At 42.4% G+C, this 23,511-nt stretch overlaps 2 protein-coding genes across 2 annotated transcripts in view; one reads left to right on the top strand and one right to left on the bottom strand.

The window, feature by feature from the left end:
- col9a2 (procollagen, type IX, alpha 2) overlaps positions 1 to 23,511 on the top strand; it is a 107,712-nt gene that overhangs the window by 34,433 nt on the left and 49,768 nt on the right. The gene's annotated exons all lie outside the window — the stretch shown is intronic.
- On the bottom strand, positions 5,639 to 22,189 carry angpt2b (angiopoietin 2b; the record flags this gene model as incomplete). The annotated part of the gene is made up of 9 exons (XM_083899770.1): positions 5,639 to 5,799; positions 6,316 to 6,446; positions 9,088 to 9,254; positions 11,140 to 11,241; positions 14,159 to 14,283; positions 14,730 to 14,962; positions 16,994 to 17,115; positions 17,725 to 17,880; positions 21,878 to 22,189. 9 exons carry the CDS (start codon positions 22,187 to 22,189, stop codon positions 5,639 to 5,641), a joined length of 1,509 nt encoding a protein of 502 aa, XP_083755896.1.

The raw sequence follows: 23,511 nt of genomic DNA, 5'->3' as shown, positions 1-23,511 counted from the left end.
CACCAAAGAAGCGAACACCTAAAACATAGGTCTCGGTTTGCTTCGAGCCAACCAAATGCAGGAAGCGGACTACAGCGCAGGGCACTGTGGGTAAACGCAACCAAAACACGCGCGCGCGTGTGTAAAACGTTAGCCGGGATAAATGTCTGAGTCGTATATGTATCGCATGTTCACATAAAACCATAGGATTTGATGCAGCTCCATGTTTTCTTGTTCACTGTTATCTTGCCTTCTCCTTCAGTAATTCCTGATGCAGCGCCACCTCAGGTGAGGAGGGGAATATGTTATTCAAAAGGTTTGTCCGTCTCACTAAAGTGCAGTGTGAAAGCAAACTCGGACCGACTGAATGTTGCAACCCCCAATCGTACCAAGTCTAGCGGACTATTAGGGGTGAATATGTGTGAATATTATTTTCTTTCTCTTAAGGTACCCCAACACTTGTCCCATTAGGATTCGAACTGACAACCCTCCAGTTACAAGCTCTTGTTCCACTTGGCCATGAACTTCCCCAAATCTCCCATGTACTCTAGAGATAAATCTATTGATTTTCTCTGTGGACTGCTAACTATGCCATCTTGGCATTGGACCTTTAAACAGTTCAGGGGCAAACGCTAATGTCTGTGAATCAAAAAAAACCCACATAGTCATCATCATTATAATGAAGAATCATGTCTGTCAGTGCCATAATTGTGGCTCATTGTCGTACTGACATTGTTGTCTCCCGCGTGCTCGTTTGACACAACAGGCTGTTGCAAACTTTGGCTAAACAGACATTGGATTTTGGTCTTTTTCCTGTGGTCTCTTGACAGTAAGAGAAATGTGTTTTCCCCTCCTCTTTGTCTGTGAAACAACCTTGAATTACTTGAAGCATTGACTCGAAGTAGCTGCTGGAAATTTGCTGCAGGGATTCTTGGCCCATGCCGACTTGAGAGCCTCTCACTGATCCTGCAGATATTTCGGGGGGCACACATTAATGCATCTGATGGGACATTATGCAGCTGGAAGCATCACAGTAAAAGGATAAAGGACTGCAGGAATAAACAGGTGAAGTTTGCCAACAACAATTTGCGAGTACACTTTTGGGATTGAAACGGCGCTCAGCTGGTGCTGCGTGACAGGGTTTGAAAACGACATCAATGTCACCTTGTAGATCACATTAGCGCTATCTTGTAATTGTAGCGGACTGGAGAGGAACCCAGATTGCATATGTGCTTGTGCCGTATACGTCTGCACATCACATTCAAACCAAAGTGTTTGGCCTGTCAAGCACCGTGAAGGACGCCTCTTGCCACACTCCCCTGACCTTCTCCATCTACGGTGCACTTCTGTATGCAGTATTGGCGCTGCTGTCAGGGTGATTTTTTTGTTGTTTGTTTGTTTGCGAGTCTATCCTCAGTAAACACAGTAATGCGTCAGGACTGCAGTGTGACAGGTGGGTTGTCAGATTCTGGAAGCAGCACAGGCTTTAATGATGATTCCATATTCAAAGGGAGTTAAGTCCTACATCTTGCCCATTTCAACTGAGAAGAACCCGAGCCCCTCAACTCTGTCTTCCCCTTCCTTATGTCTTCTTTACACATCACTCACTCTGGGGAAAGCATAATGTTTGCATGAAAGCCACGTAATGAAGTAAGTTTTTTTTTTTTATGTTGCTGTTTTTCTGTGAAAAAAATAAAGAGGAAGAGAAAGGAAAGCAGAGGGAGATGTACCCTGCAAGCTGGTATAACAATAGAAAAAAACAGATAGTGTCCTAGGAGTAATTTTTTTCCCATTTTAATTGGATTCTACCTCAATTGTTTTTGTTTTAAAGAAAATCAAGTATGCAGCCGTGTGCTCGCAACTTCACTTTTCTTTAAAGAGCAGCTTAAAAGTTATCACACTATTTTATTGAATGTCCATTCTCAACCTTTTCAAAGTCACTGGTTAAGTAAGAACATGGGCCGCCACCTCCACCTCCACCTCCACCTACACCTACAGTCAACCTTTAATTCCTCTGAAACCTTCTCTTAACCCACTGCTGTGAAAGGAACGCATGACAGAAAGTGGGTTAATGAATATATGTGATATAAACCCGACCCAAGGTGTAGGAAAAGACCTCATCTGTTGACAACGGTGAAAGGTAAAAGGGATTTTATTGTGCCACCAGTGCCCCCAAGTGGCCTGCAGTGGCACGTTGCCCTCCCCCACGCCCCCTCCACACTCCTGCAGTCTTTTTCAACTTTTTAAACATGACGTGACAACTGCTGCTTGCATTTTCTCTTTCTCCGAGAGTAACTCAAGAGACGCGAGACAAGTTGTTGATGTATCTCGTGCGACAGGCTGATGTATGGACGGTATTGCTTTTTCGATGACCACTGTTAAACGGGGCTGCATGCTGACACAGTAAACCACGCAGCAAGGTCGACTATTACAAATCAGTCGCCGGGCCCTTCCTCTTCTCCGCCCTCCTGCCAAAACACCATACCTGGTCCTTGCCCTGGCCAGCCATCGTACCCCCGATGAATCAAAGACACTGGGGCACACAGAGAGAGAGACAATGACTTATGAGCACTTGGCTCTGCCTCCCCCATATTCTTCTTTTTTTCCCCTGTCTCTCTGTCTCCTGCAGTCTGTACATTTTTCTTACTCCTCCTCTGCATCTATCTGTTCCGGCTGGGTCAGGTGATAAATCCTCCGGTGAGTTTTAAAGCACCAGCAGGACAGGAGGTGCCCATCTTGTACTCACACATCAGATAATGTACACATCAGGTCAGTGTACACTAGGACTTCTGCCTGTCTAACACCCTCCATTCCAGCCACCCTTAAAAAAACATGCATCTTCCTCTCCATCTCTTTCTGTTATCTGGGATATCTGCAGATAATTTGATTGGGAATAACTGAACTGTAACTAGAAATATATCAGGACCTAAAAAGGTAAAGTTAGACATCAAACTGAGTTAAACTGACTGTTTCATGCAAATAAACCAAACAATATTGAGATTTAGAAAATAAATGATGGTTATAGCTTATAGCTAATGTCTGTACACCTGGAAAAAGACTCTCACAGTCAAAATGGAACATATTCAATGAATTTTGTGTTCAACCCAATGGTTTTACTGTATTTGTGGACACATTTTTGCACTTTTCTGCCTTCAGACCTTTTATGCAGGGGGCTTATGCCAAACTAAGTTAATTTAAGATTTGCTCTGCCATTAGATCAGCATTGATTTGCTCTGGAGAAGAAAAGAAAGCTTTCCCCACGTTTCCTCCAAGCTAGCAAAAACAACGTTGATGCATTTCATACATTGCATTCTAGTCATATAGTGCATGAGGACCTAAGATAAATGAAATCTAAACTTCCGTTTGACATATTTGGTTTGAAGTAAGGACATAAAATGAACAACTGTCCCCAGTGTAGTGTATACAGAATCAGTCAGTCATATTGAGAATTCCTCTGTCTTTCTACAAGTAACCCATCTAATAAACAGGGACAAGTAGAGATGCATTGTGGCCCAGACTCTGTTCTGCTTCAGTGAACCTGAAAACACCCATTTTATCTGTTGAGCCAGCAGGCCAAATCAAGTGGTCTTTATTAAAGTCACTTTGATGGATTCACCCCTGGCCTCCCCCCGCTGTGATCTATCGCCTGTCCAGGCCTTGGAGGTCGTAATAAACTTGTTTAGCAATGGGGTCACAGCATGTACGCAGAGCATGTGTGTTTGTGTGTGTGTGTGTGTGTGTGTGTGTGTGTGTGTATACAATATGCCGCTCAAGTCAAGTCGACGCGAGCCGTGCTTTGTGTATTTATAGCCGCTGGCGCTCGGTCCGCGTGTAATGATATTTTTTGCCGTTTCCTCAAAGATTCTGAAATGATTGCATCGTATATTCATCCACGCACATTTAAAGATATAGACGGGCACAGTAGCAGCGCTGTTATCTCTCTGAGTAGTTTTTGCCGTTGTAAGCGGCGCCTGCGTGTTTCCTATTAGAGCGGTAAATCTGGAGGAGTCCTTCGGAAATTCAATAAAGCCACGCGCAGTTTTGTTTAGTATCCATTTCTCAGTAATCGGAAAGCACATATCGAAAAACCCCTATACAGTCGAGGATGAAATTATTAGCCCCCATATGAAAATGCTGTTAAACCCAAGTGCTGTTAAACAGAGCAAAGCATTATTAACACAACTTTTTCAACATCGTTAAATTATTCCACAAAAACAAAAAAACGACCAGGGTCAAAACGATTTGTCCCCTTAAGAACTGACCTTTTTAATGAGCCAAAGCACAAACCACTGTTGTGCAATGCTCAAAACTTTAAAAACTGAGGGTTTAACTCCCAATTTACACAGAGTATAACATCTTCAGCAAGGGTTGGAGCGGTTGTTGTGTCAAGTGTCAAGAACTGTGACTTGGTTTATCGTGAAATCATTTAATTTCTGTGTGCCAAAGTCAAATCATGGAAAAAAGCTGTGTTAAAAATGATTTGCTCTGTTTAACAACACTTGGGAAATACTTTTAATTAGTTCGTCAGGTGTATGTGACACTTAGTGCATTTCCAAATCAAAGAATTAAGATGTATTGAGCAGACAACAAGAGGTTTCCAAAATATTCTCTGTCCTTTGGTGAACCAGTGAGCCGTTATCCTCATGCGATGTCTTCCAGGAAGCAGCACGTACGGGCACATGCAGGTCACTGTTTGTTGAGGTAAAACCCATCGGCTTTCTAATGGGTACCACTGCCCCCAGGTGTTATCGGGTAATTCATCAGATCAATGGCGCAAGGCAGTCCTTGTCTGACTTCCCCCGAGTCCAGCATATGCAGTGTGTTGATGTTTATGTAGCTTGCAAGGAAACAAGCGCCCGACACTGTGTGTGTGTGTGTGTGTGTGTGTGTTTGTGTTGGAAGCACCGAATACTCTGTGTGTGACTTTATTGTTTCATCGAAGTAAAAAAAAAATAAAAAATACATTTACAGCTTTGCTCCCAGATGATAGACATTTCTTTTTTTAAGCAGATCATAGCAGTGAAAGTGCACACTGTGCCTTTTATGAAGCGAATCTCTGACAATATAAAGTTTTATAAGAGGCATGACTTCTTTATGCTGTTTTATAAACAGTGGTAAACAAGGGAAGGCCCTGTCCGTATATTATCTAATAATATATCGCTTGTGGATTGAAGTACAGTTTTAAATAAGCAGCGATGCTTCCGGGTTTACTGAAATATAGTCATTTAGAGTCAATGGATGTATCAAAACAGGGTTTTTATACAGAGTTAATAAAGCATTTAGAGTGAAATTTATATTTAAAAATATACACTGTATTGTAAAGTAGTAAACAATAGGTAAACAATACAAATATCTGATTGCATTATTATTGTATGTATATCTTTTGAGAAGATACCACAACATACCACAATGTCCGACATTAAAATAAAGTCTGGAAACCTCGGTACACAGATTGTTAATGTAATTCCTCACTCAGGACAGTCCTTTGCCGAGTGTGTGTGTGTGTGTGTGTATGTCCACAGGCAGTTGTGAAAGTACCCTTCCAATGTCCAGAAGCTGAAGAGAAAAAAAAGAATTGTCTGATTTAAATGTCCTCCCAAAATATAACTGCTTTGTGCGAAGGTGACGTGTGCTTGAGTCCCGCGCCATGAACGAGCCATCAGAAATTTGCCGGTCGCACCATCATAGTTGTCATAGTTGCCGTCAGATTGGGACCCTTCCAATAGTACCATTTGATGCTGTTGTAGCGAACCGCGCTGGACGTAGCAGGGTAATATATGCCGTTCAGGTTCGATGGACCGCAGGCCTCAAACCACCAACCTGGAAAAAGAGGAAATGTGCCAGAGAGGTCAAGAGAGAAGTCGGGATTAATTAAATCTGAGGTCGTGACCTGTAACACCCAAGCGTACAGCATGTCTTAAGCCCTTTTACACCTATGGTCCCAGCTCAACTCGCCTTGGCACAGCATGGTTTAGGTTGTGTTTCCATTACAATATAGTACCTTTTCAACGTGGTCATCCCTGCGTTTTACACACGACACGCACAAACGAGCGACTAGTGACTTAAAGCCGTTGTTTTCAGTGGCACTGAATCATTGGAATTAGTTAATTAAGAAGAATTGTTCAGTACTTCTTGCATGACCGGAGCACGGACTCCGCTGTTAAATACTGAGATTTTAGACATTTCCCTGGTAATTGCTGGAGATTAACCCACATTTTTGGAAACACAAGATAACCGTACCATTGGTCCGCAGTTAGTTCATACTGATACAGAGGAGAAATGACACATCGGGACATTTATAAGGCAGATTGAGAGGAGCAGAAAGAGGCCGTGTACCTCCTGATGCAAGCTGTGCACACTTGCAGGTGCAGTGGTCGTTGTCTCTGTCCTTGGTGCTGAATTGCGTGCCCGAGTGGGTGAGGCTGCTTGTCCGTCCAGCTGTACCGCTGAAGCCCTCGGCGTGGAGGCTGGTTTCAGAGGGCAGAAAGAAAAAAATTGCAAAGAATTTGAGCACAAAAACTCAGCCCCAGGCTCTTCTTCTATATATTATTTAAAAGCTCTGTTGGGAAAACATTGCTGGTTGGCAGCTCCAAATGGAAGTTATTTGGTTGCTGCCTGAAAAAAAAAACCCCCTTTGAGCTTCAGTGTCTTTGAAATCATCTAATGTGTTGAGATTAGATCTGAGATCAGAGCTGAGATGCTGAGGGAGGCAGAATGTATGGAGTCAGTGGTTCAACCACGTCTATTTCTCGCATTTAGACCGTTTGTAGATGTGTTTTAATGTGAGCTACAGTCTGTTTTAAAGCCAGGGCTTAAGATCTGTCTTATGGAGAAAGGGTGTTTTTAGTATAAAACTCATCAAACCAAAACCAACTCTGTGTTATTTTATATTAAGAACCGTCTCCTTTTGCTACAAAACTGAACCTTTTGAACTTGTCATTATTTTTCCTCCATGCTGTACGACATGAAAGAAATCAAGCAATCTGAGAGCAACGTTACAGCAGCAGAGCAGCGGAGTCTTTGTGCCTGTGTGGGTGTGTGTGGCATTACTGGTTTGAAGAAAGTGGACAAGGAGGTCAGCGCTGCTGTCTGGCCTTTCTCCCCCGTCCTGTCGCTCTGTCTACTTAGAACCATGAGTTATATGCCCACCACCTCCTCACCCCCACTGTAACCTGGGGCGCTCCTGCGTCTGTGAAGAATCCTGACCCAAGAATCCTCTTGAATTTGTCAGTTCACACCATGAGAGGTGGCAAAACAAGAGTTTTGTCAGGCATGGAGAGTAATTATGGAATAGTACTGAAAGAGAGTGGACTTTTGGGGGTTTGAGGTTTTCTACTCTTGACGATCGGTGATTTGAAAAAGCATCATATGAGACAGGAAGGTGACCACAGGATACAGGATATCCTATTGGAAATGGTGACCTGAGCCATGACGTCCCGATGAATTTGTTTCAGCTCATCCACCAACACCACAAAAACCACACGCTGATCATTTTTGCCTGTGTCTTCATATTGTTATTTTATCCCTTTTAATATTCTGTTACATTTAGAAGGAAAAGCACAGCATTGGTTTTAAATGTAAGAACAGCTATTCTTGGCTAAGTCAAATGGGGAAAGTGGTCTGTCATGCTGATGATTAATGTATGAATAATATTAATGAGATTTAAGCGAGGACCTCCATGTTGCTCTATAGAGTAGCTGAGAAGCGGGATTGCTGCGGCTGACTGGCCTCACAGAAACCATAGTTGAAGCGTGGGATTCATCATAGCAACCCTCCCAAAGAAGCCCGCTTGTTCACAGTAATAGCAAAACTGGTACATCTTGAACCAGTTAAACATAACATGATCTCAGAGGTAGCAGCTACGGAGGTGATTTTATTCACTCAGGTGCTTCACCTCACACGGTGTAGCCTACAGCAACCTTTTTTTTTTTTTTTGCGAAATATTGACTTTCATTGTGCTAATTACGTGGAACAAAACTCAGGCAAACACAATTTGCAGCAATATTAGGGAACTTGGAAAGCAGACGCCCACGTGCAATTACGATTCGAGATCTCTCAGGGCATCAGTCTCATGGGCGGGTCGCTGTGCATTTATATGAAATTGAAGCTAAACTATTCTGGTGTATTTTTTCTTCTGCATGTCTGTTTTGGAGGGGAAAGCATGGCTTCAGCACACCCACGCATAATCTTGTTAGCGATTGCTGGGTTACTGGAGCTTTGTTTGAGTTGTCAGTTCCTGGCAGGAGCAGGTATGGCAGAGTGTTCGTCTGATACTCCAGCGGATGTGGCTTCCCTTGGGGCAATTTTTGCACGGGCAACGGTAATGGCGGCAGATGAAAAGTGGCCGCGTGCCCTCGGTTGAGCTCATCGTTTTGAATGACATTATTAAAGACGGTCCAAGTGGTTCTTAGGCTTCAGTGCTCGCAGGCAAGAACGCTTACGAAAGAGAAGAGAAAGGAATACAAACTATTTCCAATCTTGCCGTATGATGTTAAGAGCCTTACGACCTAATGGAAGGCAGCTACTGAAGAGGTCTAACTATATTACAATTACACGTTTCACAACAGAAGGCTCCAAATGTCACACTTACACAAAGCACTTTCATTATTGCCCTATTCATCTTCAATTTCTGATAGATTTAAATAGAGACTGGCTTGTATGTCAAGTCTTATTGTTAATAAAAGCTGTTGATTTTAAAATGAAATCAGTGAAATATGGGTGAGCACTCTTGCCTTTACAGCAAGAAACCTGGGTTTGCGAACCCAGTTGGAGCAAGGGCCTTTCTGCATGGAGTTTGCATGTACTCTCCGTGTGTGCATGGGTTTTCTCTGGGTTCTCCAGCTTCCTCCCACAGTCCAAAAACATGCAATATGGGGATTAGGTAAATTGGACACTGTAAATTGACCATAGGTGAGAGTGGATGGTTGTTTGTCTCTATGTGTCCCTGCGATGTACTGGAGGTTTGTTCTGGGTGAATCCCTGCAAACCTCATGAGGATAAAGTGGGAGAAGATGGATGGATGAAATATGGTCCAAGCTTACATAGTTGCAAATAAAATCTGTTTTTCTATAAAATAACTCGATAATATAAGTCACGCTGTGCGGTTACCTGTAGTTGCGGTCCTCTCCGTCAATGTAGAAGCGATCGTAATGCGAGAAGGCTTCGTTCCCCTCTCTGTCTTTCAGCTGGACATGCAGACTGTATTCCTGGGAGCTTGTCAGCTTGTGGATGATATCATTTCCCAGCCAGTGTTCCCCAGACAGCTCTCCAAAGCCCTGGAACAGACACAAAGACGGTGAAACAATAGAGCAGTTAATATTCTATCAAGGGCGTTGATTTTTTTTTTTTTTTTTACCAGAGAGCTGCCAAGTGTTTTTTGGAGTTACTTTTCAAACTGACTCACATGTATCATTTTGATGGCCCTAGATAGTTCACTGATATTCCTCTCCCAAACCGAAGTGTCAGTCAATTGAGACTTTCATTTACCATAATATTCCTTCAATGTTCCACCTGGATTTATAGCTGAGACCAAGTCGTCGACTTTGTTTTAGGGCATGACTCAACAGCAGTTTCATGACAACCAAATGACAAAATGTAACGTTGAGAAGAATGAAAAAAAAAATGACATAATATATTAATCCCAGTAATTAACATGAGTCAACTTTGAATTTGACTTGGCTACTAAGCTGGCAACAAAAAAAAAACTTAATTATTTATTTAGCGTAACATCATTTCTCAATTTCCAGCATTTTCAGTTGTCATATTGTGTTAGCTTTATTTTTCAGTTAAAGTCCTCACAGTGTTGTTTTTTTTTGTTCCCCTTTGGATGGAACAGTGACACCGCCTCACGAACAGTTGCCACTCAAACACTGCAGGCATTAAAGCTGTTTTTTAAGGCTCACCTCTCCAAGATTTTTCAACTATTTTATGATGAGAAGGAAAGCACCAGTTACAGAATGGAGAAACGTCAGGACCGCACCACACGTGATTTCAAATTACATTTACGGGGGGGGGGGGGGGAAATAGCAGTGTGAATTGAAAATTGATATGGAAAAACTGCAGATTTGATGCCTTTGACAGAAATCGTTTCCAGTTGGAATGGAGGTTGTCACTCAGAGGAGATCGTGTAATGACACACAATGTTCTGTTCAAAGAGACTTCTGAAGAGAACGGGGATGTGATGCAGCTTTGATTAAGTTAATCTCAGAGGCCTGTCAAATATATACGATGCACATTTGACTGATGTAAGTTGATAGGTGTAAGTGTGACTGCATGCATTATTGCATTATCAAAGCATATAATGGTGAATAATTGAATCAATCTTAGTCTGTTTGAGGATACAGGGTCCACATGTCGTCCTTGTTTACCCCCTTGGACTCTAAGCCACTTTTTTCCAGCTGTCAGACTCTCTTATTTTTACTTTTTTGCCAGCGCGAGTGAATGTATGTTGAGAGTCACATTTATCATTTGATCTGCAGTGTCTCGCTGCAACCTTTGATCAACACTGACCTCAGCCTCTGAGGCTATAAAGAGTCGTCGGGAGCAGTGAAGCATTCTAGTTCATATGTTATCTGCCATCTGTGGGGCCCCTGTGCTCCCACGCCACGACTGGAAGCAAATATTTACAATCCACTTGAAAAAATATTGTTCTTTATAGAGGTTTTTAAGCTGTTTCTCCGTCCTCTTTGCATTTCATTTCAGATGCAAGCTGTGTCAACTGATTGTTTGGCATGGGTGAGACATCATTTGCTGCTCAATCAAAAACCCCAAAAACAGCCTTTGCGCGTGTGATCTCTGTGGATTTTAACACGCCGACAAAGCCTCGCAAGCATTTTTGTTTTAGTCTGTTGCTCAAACAGTATTGAGATTATGTTGAGAAATGGTAAATATAAGTCTAAAAACACGCAGAACTTCGTGTGTATCGCTTGCGTGCGAGTACGACGGGGAAAGAGCAGGTGCAATAACATGGGGTTGTGGTAGAAAACATGAGGGCAGCCAAATACAACAACCGCAGGTCACCTGGGATCACATCATCACAGGGCCGTCACCTCCCATGCCTCTTCCATGCCAAACCACCCATGGACAGTTATTGGAACTTCCTGTTCCAGTCACCACAATACTGAGCCGCAACACGTCTACTGATAATGATGCAGGACCCACCATTTTGTAGTCCATCCACCCACGTTGAAAATTGATCGAGCCGTTCATCCGATGCTGCAGCACCGTCCACCCGCCACCCCTGGTTTTCATATCACAGAACACCTGGAATAGAAAAGTAAAACTCAAAGTTAATTGAGTAAAGACAAACTCAGTTTTTGTCAAAATAATAATATTATTTTGACAAAAACTGAGGATACAGTTGATTTATCGAGCTCTGCTTTTACCAGTGGCCGTTTGTCAATAGGAGGCACTAGGGCACCGCGCTGGTCTCACATGAAGAATCACAGACTTTCATCGATTGAGATAACTATAAAGTTAGGTCGTAAAATGTATAATTTGCGGTAAACACGTAGATTAAAAATGTTCTAAGTTGCTGAGAAGTGGCACACGGGAATATTTAGCTCTTGTCTCACAGTTTGCCCCCTTTTTAATACAAAAGATACTATAAGAACATTTTTTTTTTTTTTTTAGTGTGAAAGAGAGCATTGGTTAGAAAAAGATGGAGACAACAGAAGTTAAAACCAATGCTGTTTGAGAGGAGAACACTGCATGGATTGTGAGAGATTTCCTGATTTTTTTCCTCGCCTAAAAAAAAAAGTTGTCAAACATGAATCTCTAAAAAGTGTCTAATTTAACAAATAATAATAAAATAAATAATAAAAATAATATTAGGTGTTACAGTCTGTAATATAATTTATTTAATGCGCAAAAATTTTATATTATGAATTTGCTCTTGTTGTGATTTTTTTTTTTTTTTTTTAACTGGGATGGTCCCTTATATAAATCAGTTATATGTATATATATATATACATATATGTTATATGTATATGTATATATATATAGATATAGTAAATGAAGAGTAAATAATTCCAGTGTTTATACACCCACAATTCTCATTTTAAAACTGCATACATCTTTTTCCATATTTTACATACATACAATGATGTTCCAACAGAGTGATTGAGAAATAATTATATGTGTGTTTTCATTATGTCATTGATAAAACAACAAACCTAACCAGAAACAAACCAAAGTGGTCTGTAAAAAGTAAAAAAAAAAAAAAGGGGGATGGAAATAAGAAATAACACACTGTTTAATTTGAAGCATGCATTGGAATCATCAGGGATGAGAGGTTGGGTAAGATTACATGGTGTCGTTAAAAAGAATGACCCATGTGGGAAGGAAAAAATAACACATCAGCTTGTTTTCTTATCCCCTTGAGTGAGGATTGAGGAGGTTGCACGCAGTGATTATTAAATTTTTTTTTGTTACTTGGCTGCACGTTAGGCAGATATGTGACGACACACAAATAGGAATGTATCGTAGTTGTAATAGAGACTTATTAAGGGACTTGTTATACTATGATTTAACTGGACATGTCCCAGCATACCTTGCGTATTTTGATTAAATGACTGTGAATTGCTCCCCGAGGTGGAAAAGATTAGACACAAAATGTGAAGGACCCCTTTTGTAACTGAAGGAGTAATCTTTTAATCAGACAAGTGTACAGATAGTAAAACCTCAGCGCTGGACTGATACGCTGATATCATGTTTTACTTTGAATAATAGATCTCAAGTGGTTTCCAAAATGCAGTGTGGGGTAAATAGTGATGCACTTGAATTGATACGCTTCGCTCGTTGCTTAAATTCATCCAACCACGAGCCGTGCGGTATACACAGTCCTTATGGGTTTCTCAGTTTTTTTTTTTGGCATTTTAACTTAACAATTTTCTGCTCGAACTGAAATGAGTTTTCAGCACTTTCCCAGCAAAACAAACCTGAATCAAGGTCAAAAGGCACTGAGGATGTTTTACCTCAACACACACTTAAAAGCATCCCACTGCTTACAGAAACAGTGTTCCGCAATGTGACTCTCACACTTTTCAGTACCACATTTCCCTAAATGTGGTCATTACTGTGATTTAGACCGCATCTTTAATTTAATCCTTAAAGGACAAAAATGTGGACAATTTAAACATTATTAACTGTGAGGGCAAAAAGATAATGTGATATTTTAGTTCCAATTTTACAAGCCCTGTACATGGGGAGTTCTACAACGTATGCATAAGGAAATATTATATAAATGAACGTCTTCATTAGTCACAGCCGCAGTAATCATAAACTAAGCTGATGTGGGTTAACGTGGATAAATCACATACGTTTATGTGCATGCCTTTTGTCTCTGGTCCAACTGAGGAAAGCCCAGTCTCAGCTTTGAAAATAGGCCAATTTGTATCTGCCCTATTTCCACGCAGCCACCCAGCTTGTCGGGGCCGCAGTGGGATTAGATGGCACAGATTGAAAGCAGCAATGACTAAGGAGTGCTAACTTGCATCGCTGAGAACGTATATTAGCTGTAGTTGGCAGCCGTGCCTAATAAGTAGCTGCCTTGCCCAAAGGAAATGAAGAGGAAGAACAGCGGAACAAAGAGTCAGTGGGAGTTTGGGCTAACCAGCAAACTGGATTGAAATTAATGCAGCCGTTATCTTTTTTTTTTTTTTTTTAATCTTTTGTGAGATTGAAGAGCCCAGCCAAGAATGCCAGCCGTGACTCAAAGAAAGGATAGCCCTCTGGTAGATGCCAGCTACTCCAGGTCAGCTTAGGTACTTGTTAAGCTTTTTGCATTCAGCAGTGCGCTACCACTCACGGTGAAGCCTGCGGGGCACAACGCTCCGGTTGCTTATTATTTCAGCTCTCTCTAACCCAACGTGGCATTTCTATCAACCTCCGAACCAGAAATCCCAGCAAATTGCAATTACCTCAGACTACTAGTTTGTCCTTATATTGTTTACTGCGGTCCGAAAAAAATAAATAAGTGAAACCCGCTAAATGTCATTATGTGGTGTGCAGTATGTGAGCTTTCCATTATGCAGACTGGACAAAACCTGTGAAGTTAATACTGAAAAGTGAAATGATCCCAGTGCTAAATACAAACAAGACAGAAAAAAAGTTTAATGTCACAGTCTGTTATAGTGATATTTGCAAGAAAAGTGACCAGTGACCTTTAAAGCCGTACTACCTTGACAGTCTGGGTAGAGTTGGGGAGGCGTATGCTGTATATTCCACTCTCTGTCACTCCAGATTGTTGGATCTGCGCACAGTCTCTGAAATGCAGCGAATCCTCTTTGGGCATGTTGGAGATTTCTGCAAGAACAGGCAAACATGACATCTCTTGTAGCATTAGGCCCTGCGCATACTATGTACTGTATGTAGTGTGTTTTAAATTACAGGCTGCTCTCTGTGATATTTTTCATCTTCTACCACTTTATTGCGGAGAACTGTGCCTGTCTCAGCTGACATAGGGCCATAGGCGTGGTCACACCCTGGACAGTTCGCCAGTCCATTGCTGCGCCACCACATAGAGATAAACCTAATCCCCCTAATTTGCATGTTTTTGGACAGAGAACCTGGAGAAAATACACACACACTGGGATAACTTGCAAACTCCATGCAGAAAGGCTCAGTTTGATAAGGTTTCTTCTGCCTTGAAGCGATAATGAGTCATAGCAACATTCCTTTATATGGATATACACTTTTCTTAAAACAAATCACACTGTGACGGCACAATCTGCTCATTGAAAGCTCCTTACCATTGCAGTGGCTGACCATAGCGAGCAGCTGCTGAACAGTGTCGGTGAGCGCGGCCTGCTGTCTCTGAATCAAAGTGCTGTTAAGCGTGGAGCTGCCCAGTTCGCCCTGGAGCTGACCCACCAGTCGACTCTGCCTCTCCAGGAGCTCTTGGAGCTGCTGCTTTTCACTCTGCAGGCCCTGAAGCTCCCTCCCATACCGCGCCTCCAGGGCTAAGAGCCTCTGCTCTAGAAAACTGTCAAAAAAAATCATTTTCATTTTCTGCTCACTTCTTTACAGTGCACTCAGGAAAAGTAAGGATCGTAAGACGTGCTGTTACATCAAGTGCAAAGATGTATATTGGGTTGTTATGGGGCAGAATCCATCCATTCAGCATTTGGCTTTTACAGTAGAAATTGCACAAACTTGCACATTTACACGAGGATGACTAATGAACACCAGCATGACAGTCTCATCGGGCTAACATCATATGAACACCTGTATTGCAGCAGCACTCACAGATGGACCTGTACGTTATGCTGCTTGATCAGTGTGTGTTTGTCTCTGTGTGTGTGTGTACGTGAATGCCACGCCCCCAACCTCCAAATGAAGATCATAAATCCCTGCTGGCTGATCTTTATGGCTTTGACTAATGACTCTGCCGCAGTTATTTATTGAAACAATCCAACGAAACCAGATTGAACAAGCTACTTTTCAGGCCCGCGCGTACACAGCTGCTACGCTAAATGTGTGTGCCCTCAATCTTCCACTTTAAGTAGTAACTTTGCATGTGGCCTGGAAGGAACGCTGGATCAATCCAAATCATTTTTAACATCACTTCCATTTCATATTTCCCCTTACGGTGGGGGATAAATGTGGCAAAGCAAGCTAACAAATTGTTCTGTTTTACGTTTTTTTGAAGGACAGTCGAAGCATAAGAGCAACAGCAATGTTTTGACAATTAGGGGGTTTGACTGGACAATTTTTTTTTTTTTGTATTTCGGATCATGTTCCATTCTGGGCAGTTTACCCTTTACTGTAGATGCTTGTGATTTTTCTGTTCTTATTTGTATTGTAAAATTGATATTGCTATTAGTCTGCTTTCTCTGCGCTGTGTGCTGCACTCCCTGCCAGCAGTATTTTACATGTAATTCTTATGAAAACAAACATGCCTCGCTCTTTTTAGTTTGGCAGCAGCTCAAAAACAGGCTTTGTGCCCTAAGGCCCAGCAGCAGTAGTCCAGATACACACACACACACACACACACACACACACACACACACACACACACACACACACACACACACACACACACACACACACACACACACACACACACACACACACACTGCAGCACGTAGTTCCCTTTTATTCCACAGCTGCTTGGCTGCAAATCTACTATGACCTTTCTAATTTCATGCGTCCTGTCACGGTGTTTACCCTCGTGAAGATGTATTCACGTCAGACGCAAGTAGCCACAACTTGAAGGAGGAGGGCCAAAGGGCAGAGTAGGGCCCAAAGCAGGGCCTGATGTGTAACAGGTGTTGGGGCTGGGGCACTGTGCTCTTCCTGTCACATTTGGTACAGACGGACGGAATGATCAACAAACCACGATAGAAAACACCCCGACTCCCTTTCACACTGCCCAGCACTCTGTCCTTAACCCCCCGGGCTGGCCTCGAGCTGACCTTGTGTTCCTAGAGAGAAGAATGGGAAACCCCTCCTATCACGCACTGGCAAACACACACACACACTCATTTACACAATGCACATTATATTGTGGTTAAGTGCCTTGTTGCTGACATCATTTGCAGTCATTCAACATATTGTTTGAGTTGTTGTATGAAATGGACTGGTTTCATAAGTGTGTGTATATACAGATATAATCCGTGGCTATTTTTCTTAGAATTAGCTTTTTCCTGAGAAAATATTCTTTGGTGCACAGGAAGAGATGTGTTTTTTATGTTTCTCACAGCAGCCACACCGGGTTATTTTGAATCAGGGAAGGAATGGGAGCAGCGAGGCAGACAAAGAAAATAGCGCACCCCTCAATGTTCATTAACGGAGAGATTAAGGGAAAACACAATCACCAGACACAGTCCTCGACTAATGACCTCTGGGGAGCAATAACAATCACATCAATGGCGAAATAACTTGACCCCAACATTGTTCAAAATCTCCAACTACTGTTCCAAAACAAACTTATAAAATCGAGTGTCAGAACTATCAGCATAACATCAGTTTTGGCAGATTTATTTAAATAATCTTGTGCACTTTGTCTGCTCACCTGTTTTTATCACTGAGGCTGGATATTTCCTGAGTCTGCAGCAGAATATGTTTCTCCAGCCGGTTGGTGAAGAGCGAGTACTCCAACAGCTGGATCTCCAGGCGGCTCGTCTGGTTTAGCACCTACAGATTGCAAAAATAAAAACAGAATAACTTTATTAAATATGTGACTTTATAAAAAAAGATGAGACATCTTGATAAAGACACGGATGGAGCAGATTAATTTATATAACAAAGACTTGTTACATCGCGCTCATTTTTGATCTTATAATAAACATATTAGCCGGAGTTATCACTTTGGCACCTGTGACACGTTATGAAGTCGCAGATAAAACAAAAAACTTGAACAAAGCCGCTTAGATGTTTGTTCAGGTTTGCGGTTTCATAGCAACTTTGATAACAGAAAAACAAAGCATGTGAACAAAAAAACAGCCCGGTCTGTAAAAACAGGTCTGTGGTGCGATTGAAGACACATCTGTGCTTGTGCTACTACGCTTTATGTTTTAATTGGCTTGTTGTCAGATATGGAGCTCATCTCATTGTGTCAATCAGAGCCCGTACAAACCAAATACCAGCTGTTAAAAAAGCAGCTGCCACCACCTTTGGGCACGGCTTCTCAGCGGGTTATTTCTGATTTACATTTAATTCGCTTTTCGTCCAGGCAGTCGTACTTTTGGACTGACCGCAAACTCTTTATCCCGGGTTTCGTCCGATCCGTCCTGATGGGCTCACCTGGGTCTCGACATCAGTCAGTTTGCGAGTCTGCGCTGCCGATTGGCTGAGGAGGTTGGTTCCCATCTCGAGCATGGCTGCTGTCTGGGTGTGTACCGCAGTTCTCTTGATTTCCTCCATCCCGGAGCGCACATTCTCCTGGATGAAGTTCTCCAGCTGTAAAGAGAGCAAACAGACCCCGGGGATGTTATTCACAATGTCAAATTGAGATCAAAACCACGTTTTACTCTATAAACCCAACGACTGACAACTGACCCACCCATCCATCCATCTAGATGTCTTTGTGTGCACAACTTTGCAACTTTCTGTTGTTAAGATAATGTAAGATTGGAATACAGCAACACAGCAATAGCATGGCATATACAGTGGGGCTGGTGTGGTGATATTCATCCGATGGACCTCAGGGACAGTCGTTTACACATTGTAATCAATCACAAGCTCACAGAGGGAAGCATTGGTAAAAGCCATCATAAGTTACAACAGGGGTAAAATCTGGGCTGGCATCCAGCTTCCTCCAATAAATAGATGTTCTTATTAATGTGGTGTGTTTGAGCAAAAGCAGAGGGGAAGACAAATACTGCTTTTCCTGCTGAGAATGATGGAATATTGTATGGTGTTTAATGGTCAGCAGCCCGTGCCTTCGCAATAAGGCAAAGTAGAATATCGAACCACGAGAACATTAATATTTATGACTTTTCTGCCGGAGAATAGATCAGACTACATTCATTAAACTACATGGCTGGAAAATTAGGTCTCTGAGGGGAAAGCATAAAAAATGATCTAGCTAATGAGAGGCTATGTGCAGAAATATTCCTTTTTTTTTTCAACACAAATGTACATCACAAAAGGAATATTATTCTCAATTGTCACAAGAATCTTAAAAAAAGAAAAACTTATATAAACATACTCAGCCGCAGTATAGTAGATAAATCAGCTATCGATTGTTCGTCCTTTACTTTCTCAATCCCTCTCTTTCCCTTTCAAACTTTCCCTTTTTCTCACTCTTGGTCTGTAAATCCATTGCTCACATTTCCCCTTCTTTGGGCTGACTGAGACAGCAGGAGGGAAAAATCCCTCTGTAATGAAGGTAATGAATAGATTACCAAACTGATTAAAGCTAAATCCGATGGAGGAACCAAAGATCCCCGCATATTAATCAGCCTCATGTAAGCCACCGTATAGTCCGCCTGTCCAAAGTGTTCCTATTACAGCCTTCTGTAATTCAGAGGTCTTTCCACACTCCATCTCCCTCTGCCAATATTGCATTCATTGCAGCTGTCATACACTGCATTACGCTGGCAGATAAATCGCGTCTGAGACGTATTGTGATTCTTTTATGTTGTGTCTAAAAGGGACGAAAGAGGGGATCAGTGCTGATAATTCATAGTTGTATCATAATGTCCTAATTGTTGTCCGACTAGACATATTTGTTCTCAGCTGTAGTTACTAAAGGAGGTGGAAACTTATCTGCTGGGTGTTCTGGTGGTAGGCACACCAAGAAATGGGTGTGAGGGACAGGGGGGGCGATAACAACCCCTACAAATTTGTGCTTGTTAAAATGGTTGGCAGCATGTCCTGTGGATAATCCAGCATAACCTGTTGATTTGAATTTGTAGCCATGCTAAATGCAGGGTTGATCAGTCCACCACTTTATTCCAGATGTAAGTATCTGATAAGAAATAGAGGGATTTCGGGCTCAAGAAAAACATTGCAGTCAAAATTATTAATCCAAAAGACTTTGACGTTCTTCGAATACTCTTTTGGGCGATTCCAAAAGATTGGCATTTATAGTTTGTGTGATATTAATAAGTACTGATAGGAGATGTTCCCTCCATGATACACTGTAAGAACTTTGGCAACCCTCATTTTTTCTATCCATCATCAAGTAAAAACTTGCCCAACACTCCAAGTCCAAGTCTTGATCATCTAATGACTTGTCTTAAGGTTAGAATGCTTGCATGATAAACCAACATGATTCACATGGTAAACATGATCATATACACATTCAATTGGTAGCAAATGTGTTTTTTCTTGAAGGCGTTCTGACAGTTGTTGGTGAAACGCAGGAAATTCAACATCTGAGCAATGCTCCCTTTAACTCCATCATGCTCTGATGACAGCTGTTGGGCTGCTCCAAAGTCAGATAGAGACTGCTGACAGCAAGAAATATCTGCAATCTGGAGTTGACTTAGTTGACGAAAGAAATTGTTACCACAGTTTGATACTATTTGAAGATGGAGGAAAGATCACAGGAAGGAAAGACAATCATCTGGACAGTGCAATAGTGCAAGTAATGTGGGGACGTATCATCAGGCCACCAATGGGAGCCACTTTAATCCCTGCACTGTTTGCCAACCCCCCAGGCATCAGGAATCGACTTGATGGGGGTTGCAAGCGGTTAGTGCACTTGAAAAACAAAACTAGTTTGCTCATGTTCATGTTTGCCATTTGGCAAATAAGTCAACGTTAACGTTGATACAGCCTTGCAATCTGGATTAGTGCAGCCTTGCACTCATCCAGTTGGAGATTCCTCTGTGCACATGTGTGTGTTTGTGCATTCCTACGTTTGGATGAAAGGCTCAAAATAATGGTTGCAACATCCCAGCGGAGCTTTGAGTGAGATTGTGCAAAGCTTTGCTGACATGCTTGTACCTCAAAGTCATCTTCGGTTATGCAGATGGGCTTAATGAGCTCCACAAGGTGCTGAAAGGCTTCGCCCATCTAGGGTCAAAGGTTGGAAAGCTTTGGAATGATCGTTAATGCGTCACCTTGGCCTGCTGCAGGATCTTGGGGTTCATTCCACACTTTCTGTGGAGGAATTTGTCAACAGGTGAAAGTGGGTTTTGTCACATTTCTGGTGATAAGATGCTAGTGAGAATATGTTCAACAGTGCAGGCAACATTTGTGCGGATGATAAACCGTGTGCATGAGGAAAAAGTCTCTCCCCTAGCATTCTCTGAATCCCACACATAGAGTTGCCTCCTGGGATGCCTCCCATGGAAGCTCGCAGACTTAACATCAGACATAGTGTGCACAGGGGAATTGAGTGTGTTTTTCATGTGTGTGTTTCTAACAGCGTGCCAGGGGAGCACGAATACGACAGACAAAGAGTTACAGATCTGAAGGTTGATGAGTCGAGGTGTGAGATGAGGAACATTCATCAAACCGAGAGCGAGAGAGTGAAAAGAAAAACGAGGGAATGGGAAGGCAGAGAAAAACACAGGACCTTCTGTGGCCAGTACAGGAAGATCACGGGTTTTCATACAATCCCATTTTTCCAAAACCTTTTAACGTGTTTGCCTTCAGTTGGCCAGTGTAAACATTCGCCGCAACACTGATAATCGGCCCTGTGATTAGTGTCCTCCACATGTATTCAGAGGGAGATGCAGAGAAGAATAGAGAGAGACGGGTGGAGAAGGGTGGCGTGTAAAGTCGGCCAGTCCCAGCCACTGATTTGACTGATTCTGTGCCCCGATGACCTTAGAAATGAAAACACTATTGTGAAAGCACTTTTAATCGAATCATTTCATTTTACTTAGTCATAACCGGAGCCTTACTGCAAAGAGTAACAGCCCAGCCAAGAGTTATGCGGCGATGTGTCTCCCGCAGATAAACACTTATTTTACGGAGAAACTGTGGTATATATTTGTTCATTTCTTTATTTTAGTCTGGAGAGTTCAGCGTCATTAGCTTATAAATCAAGTGATACATGAGTCGAAAGCCCATGTTTGTGTGTACTTCTTTCCCTTTTGTGTGTGGGTGTTTTTCATTTCGAAGGTTTGACCGTGTGTGAGGTATGTTTGGCAATGCTTTATATTAGCAAATTTATTTTATCTTGTGTTTGCTGCTATTGCAACAGGGAGTTCTGATATCCCAGTAGTCTTATATACACATAAATACTCCTACAGCAGGCGTTGTCATGGAACTAGTTGTGCATTCAGATTGTATCCAGGGAGTCCCTGCAAAGCGCTGAGCTTATCAATAATTCAGCCCTGTCAAATGTTATCCAATAGTTTACTACGTTGACAGTAATGTGTAATGCAGGCTAAAAGGCAGGGATATGGGCAACGAAATGAGATGCAAATCTTAACATGATCAAGTTAGATGATAGAAGATAAAGTTGTTGTTTTAGTTTACAGTTCATAGGTCTTACTTTTTGCAGCCACTGGGTGTTATTCTCCATGGCACTTTCCAGAGTTTCCAGTTTCTTGTCCTGCCAGGAAGGCCTCTCCTTTTGGGCCTTATCCTGCCTAGATTGATTCAAATCTGGCTCGGCCTCGGATGGCGAGTCTCTCTGCAGGGTGTTGCTGACCTGGAAGTCCTTTTTGCAGTGCTCCACCTCGGGGAGGATAAAGGTGTAGCTGCAGGGGCCGTGCCTCACGCGGTGCTGTTGACGCTCGGAGCCGATGACGATGGCCAACAGGTAGGCCAGGTAGGCGAGGATCAGGGCCAGCAGGCGGCCCATGTCCGGGGAAGGAGAGGGAGAGAGGGAGAAGGAGGTTACTCCAACAGGGAGAGCAGATGAGTGAGCAGGTATAGGTTTCCCCTTCAGTCCTGCATGTCAATGTCCCCTGTCTCTTCTTTTGGCTGGTTGCCCTCTATGCTGTCCCATCCACAAATTCCCGATCCTGCTGATGTTACACAGAAAACACACAGGAAAGGAGGATTGCTTCCTCTTGTCAGTCTAGCGCTCAGCCAGTGTTACACAGCTCAGTCCTGTAAAAAAGAGATCAGCAGATCTCCTTCCCACCATTTATCTGTCTTCTGAAAAGTTGCTCTCCTCACTGCGTTCCTCTGCTGGAGTCCATGCATAGCTCTGGAGGAGAGAGAAGAGGAGGGGGTGGAGTAGAAAGTGGCCCGATTCAGGATGTTGGCTGAAGTGGGAACACTCCTAAAGTGCAGAGAGAGAGAGAGAGAGGTGTTCCTCTACACACACACAAGAAGCACAAATCACCGAAACTCCCTTCCCCTTTTTCACTTTCTCCCTCCTTCCTATGGCACTTCTGTTTGCGGGGGTTAGATGAGGAAGTTATAAAATATGTACCACCAACCACAAGCGCTAAAAACTCTGACTGACAACTTTTTGGTCCCTCCCATCCTCCTTCACTCCCACTCAGTTGAGTTATGTTGAGTTAGGTACAAAAGTTTAGTACTCAGATTTATGAATTCAGTTTAATAAAATAAATGCTCTCATCTCAAGTACTACACTATTTAGAACACATACTGTTTGCAGGTTGCTCACACTTAACTTAAATAGCTACCGTCCTAGATTTACCTACACCTGAAATGTATACGTTTGCTTGTGGTTTGCTGTCTCTGTGAATTTCAAGGATTTGTCTCATGACCTTGGTAAACGATGTCAGAAAACCCCCCCCAAAAAACCCAACTTCTACCCCATAATTTTCCATTTCCACCTCATACTCGCTTTGTCACGGTTTTGAGTTTTACTCCACTCATTCATATTTTCATTCATTCATTCCGTCTGCCTGTCTGCGTACTCATTCTTCATCTTCTGTCATTTCAGACCGTGACCTTCCTGCCTCTCCTCATTTCCTGTCAGTCGATGTGTGAACCATGCATGCTTCTTGTCTCCACTCACCTTGTCACATGCTAATTAACCCACCAGTATACAATATATACCACATTACTACATTGTAAAAAAAAAAGCAATTATTTACACATTCAGTGTACTTTTCCATAAACCTCACTGTTAAAACATATTTATTCATGGTTCTGTTCATACTGTCACTGTTTCCTGATGCATCACAAGACCTTCCCAAACACAAT

The sequence above is a fragment of the Microchirus variegatus genome (genome assembly GCF_963457635.1).
Source record: "Microchirus variegatus genome assembly, chromosome: 13".
Lineage (NCBI taxonomy): Eukaryota > Metazoa > Chordata > Actinopteri > Pleuronectiformes > Soleidae > Microchirus > Microchirus variegatus.
The sequence above is the reverse complement of the archived record's forward strand: the minus strand, read 5'-3'. Positions and strand labels throughout refer to the sequence as shown.